This window comes from Ascaphus truei, unplaced genomic scaffold, assembly GCF_040206685.1.
Source record: "Ascaphus truei isolate aAscTru1 unplaced genomic scaffold, aAscTru1.hap1 HAP1_SCAFFOLD_479, whole genome shotgun sequence".
Taxonomy (NCBI): Eukaryota; Metazoa; Chordata; class Amphibia; order Anura; family Ascaphidae; genus Ascaphus; species Ascaphus truei.
The window spans coordinates 7,501-11,632 of NW_027456810.1; the positions used below are offsets into that span (position 1 = coordinate 7,501).

Genomic DNA, 4,132 nt, shown 5'->3' on the forward strand with positions numbered 1-4,132 from the left:
GTGGAGAGTGTGTGTGTGTGTGTTTTTTTTTGTTTTGTTTTTGTGGACCTTTGGCCCGTCACTCCGCCTCAGGCCAATGCGAGGTGTGGGGGGCGGGCCAAGGGGGTGGTGTGAGTGTGTGAGGCCAATGAGAGGTGTGCGGGGGCGGGCGGCCCAAGGGACCAATGAGATTGCCGCTAGGGACACCGGACATCCAGGCAGGCAAACATACAGTGCTTTCACTAATCTTATACTATATTAGTGAAAGCACTGTATGTTTGCCTGCCTGCCTGCCTGCATGCATGCATGCCAGCCTGCCTGCCTGCCTGGATGTCCGGTGTCCCTAGGGGAAATCTCATTGGTCCCTTGGTCCGCCCCCGCACACCTCTCATTGGCCTGAGGCGGAGTGACGGGCCAAAGGACACACAGGGACACACACACACAGGGACACACACACACAGGGACACACACTCTCCCCCGTCAGTTGGACCGCAGCTCACCTTCCACACCCCCCCCCTCCTCTCCCGGTGCCCCTCACTCTCCCGGTGCCCCTCACTCTCCCCCCTCCCCACCTCACCCAAATCCCCTCGCTCCGCAACATCCCCAGCCGCACCATCACCCTCACCGTGCGCCGCTACCGGAGAGGGGAAGCGCGGCGCGGGACTCCCCATCACGTGCGCCGCTACCGGAGAGGGGAAGCGCGGCGCGGGACTCCCCATCACGTGTGACGCTACCGGAGAGGGGAAGCGCGGCACGGGACTCCTGCCACTCTTGCCCCCCCCCAGCTTCCCGAACTCACCTCCTGCCCCAGCCAGATGCCACGGGGTCAAGGTAAGTCACACACCGTCTCCCACCCACGCACTGTCACCCAGTCACCCACACACCCACCCAGTCACCCACCCACTCACTCAGTCACTCACTCAGTCACCCACCCACTCAGTCACCCACCCACTCAGTAACCCACCCACCCACTCACTTAGTCACCCAAAAACTCACTTAGTCACCCACCCACTCACTCAGTCACCCACCCACACACCCACCCAGTCACCCACTCAGTCACCCACCCAGTCACTTTCACCCAGTCACCCACTTTCACCCAGTCACCCACCCACCCAGTCACCCACTCAGTTACCCACCCATTCAGTCACCCAGTCACCCATTCAGTCAGTCACCCACTCACCCACCCACCCACTCACTCAGTCACCCACCCACTCAGTCAGTCACCCACCCACTCAGTCACCCACCCACTCAGTCACCCAGTCACCCACCCATTCAGTCAGTCAGTCACCCACTCACCCACCCAGTCACCCACTCACCCACCCAGTCAGTCACCCACTCACCCACCCAGTCAGTCACCCACTCACCCACCCAGTCAGTCACCCACTCACCCACCCAGTCAGTCACCCACCCACCGACCCAACTCACCCACCCAACCACCGACCCAAAGTCACCCACCGACCCAAAGTCACACACCCACCGACCCAAAGTCACCCACCCACCGACCCAAAGTCACCCACCCACCGACCCAAAGTCACCCACCCACTCAGTCACCCACCCACCCACTCAGTCAAGTGTCACACACCCACCCAGTCACCCACACACTCAGTCAACTCAGTCACCCACCTAGCTGTCAAGGGGGGGGGGGGGAAGCCTAACCCTGTCGTACGCCCCCCCAAAATTATATCCCGGGCAACGCCGGGTCTCTCAGCTAGTATAGTATAAGATTCACATTACGAACATTTAACACATACAATTTACCATGCTGAAAATCATCCTGATAAACTCCAATATCAAAATCTCCTTCAAATCCTTTTATTACTATGGAAGGCAACTTTGCGCTTAACTGCTCCTCCAAAGGTGTTAGGTTCAATGGTGTAGCAGGTGGGCCTCCACCTGTGCCTCTGGCATGCTTGGAGTATTGTTGTAATTTTATTTTGAGTTTTCTTTTGATGTCGTCAAACCGTTTCCGGCAATTATCGTGCGTGCGCACTTGAATTCCACAGCCAGACACAGCATCACGGATATTTCTCCACAATTGTCTCTTCACCATAGGGGAGGTTTTTACTGTTAAGAAACATAATGACAGTAGAGAGAAACAGATTTGTAATTTTAACATTGTTTTATAATATAACATGTGTGATTTTTATTTTCTACATGGACAATTGCAGTAAGTGCTATGTTACTTTATGACCAAATTAGAGAATGTGCAATTTAACTACAACGATGACTATTGACTGTGTGTATTGTAATGCATGACATAATTGCTGTTGTGAAACAACAGTAGCAAACACAGCATTGTAACTGTACTGTTATTGGCAACCAGTAACATGGTGTTACGTATGTGAGGTGAATATATTTACTGACATTATGATTCCAAGTGCAAATTTATAACATGTGTACAACGTACCAACCAGATGTCCAAACAGACGGTCATAGTGTTCCAAAATTGACGCAACTAGCACCTGATTCTCCTCGTCACTAAATTTAACGTTTCTTTTTTTAGCATGTTGTACCAGTGGACTGACAGCATCATATATGTTATTTTCGGGCATGTATTCCTCTTGAAAACCAATGTTGCCCATGTGTATGTCAGCCTCAACATTATCTGAGGTGACATCTGCACCTGCACACACTTGTTCATGAACCGCTGACATGGTCACTGTAGGCAATAGTGTGTGCACATTCATTGTTGCACTAATAGTTTCACTGCCTGACTCGGACACACTAGCATTAGTTTTGTCGTGAGGAAAATGCATTGTGCTCACACTACTACACTGTCTGCCACGTACACGGACACGTACACCGCGACGTTCTCCACCACGTACACCGCCACGTAACCCACGACGTAAACCGCCACGTTCTTCGGAACGCACACTAACACTGCCACGCACAATTCCACCAACCGTACCACGAGCTCTACCACGAACCCTACCACGCATAGCGCCACGCACACTAACACCCAAACAACCAACACCACGAACACTCACAGTGTCACAAACATTCTCGGTAAACACACCATCAGTCACACCTGCTGAGATACTCGCCACACCATTGACATCAGGCGCAGCCATACTAGGAACACATGTAACACCAGCAGACATTGTTGCACTCTGCGTAACAGTATCATTGTTCCGTACATTAAACATTGCACCACTAACTCCTGCACCTTCATTAACAGAAGTTGAAAATACATGCACATGTTTGTGTGAAGTAACACCACGAGCAACATTTGTGCCTGCATGTGCCCCCCTTATCCTATTACTTGGTAATTGACCAAAAGACATCCTGAAATGCAGCAGCAACTTCAGTAAAAACAAATGCTGTTTGTAATCGTCTAAAAAGGCAGAGTGAAGTGTAGATGTGCCTTCAGTGTAGTACTGTACAATGTACTTGTGAGGCGAGACGTTTATGTGCCACAGGAATCTCTGTATGCATTCACAGAGACGCTGTGACTGGAATTGATTCCTGCAACTTTAATTTCGGCGCCAAATGCTTTCAAAGTCGCGCGAGAGTTGCGTGAGGACAGTGGACCAAGTAGAAGAAAAAAAAAATCTAATGGTTTCAAAGTCGCGCGAGAGTTGCGCGAGGACATTACAATAAAAAAAAAAAAAAAGGCTAATGGTTTCAAAGTCGCGCGAGAGTTGCGCGAGGACATTACAATAAAAAAAAAAAAGGTAATAGTTTCAAAGTCGCGCGAGAGTTGCGCGAGGACAGTACAATAAAAAAAAATAAAAAGCTAATGCACAGTCACTCCGCTGAACATGGCGACATTAAAACGGACAAATTTTCGCCACTTCTGCTCTAGCCTTCTTATTCCAGTTTCCCACCTCTCTGCATATGGTGTGTTAAATTCGCCAAAATTTGGAGATTTTGTGCACTTGGAGATTTACAACTTAAAAACGTCTCTGCATAGGCCCCTTAGTCTCTGCAGGGCAGACTTTTCCTAGCTTCAAAACGAAGCCGGTTGCTCTGGTATTCGTGACAGCAACTTTGAAAAGTCCGCCCTAGCTTCATCGACACAAGTCACTAGATCGTCTGGTTCTCTGACTGGGGTTTTCTCCTTACATACCCTCCACTGTTCTATGTTCAGCATGGAGGAAGGAGCGACCAATTGGAGCATGGGAAACCCTGCCGCCAACCGATAAGAATAGGG

At 50.4% G+C, this 4,132-nt stretch overlaps 1 protein-coding gene across 1 annotated transcript in view; it reads right to left on the reverse strand.

The window, feature by feature from the left end:
- Window positions 1–3,605, reverse strand: part of LOC142484950 (uncharacterized) — a 5,725-nt gene extending 2,120 nt beyond the window's left edge. The window contains exons 1-2 of the mRNA XM_075584204.1: window positions 2,387–3,605; window positions 1,738–2,043 (exon numbers count right to left, since the gene is read on the reverse strand). Of these exons, the coding sequence (XP_075440319.1) occupies window positions 1,738–2,043; window positions 2,387–3,263 (1,183 nt within the window). The 5' untranslated portion in view covers window positions 3,264–3,605. The remainder of the gene's footprint in view (window positions 1–1,737; window positions 2,044–2,386) is intronic.
- Window positions 3,606–4,132: the final 527 nt, after the last annotated feature.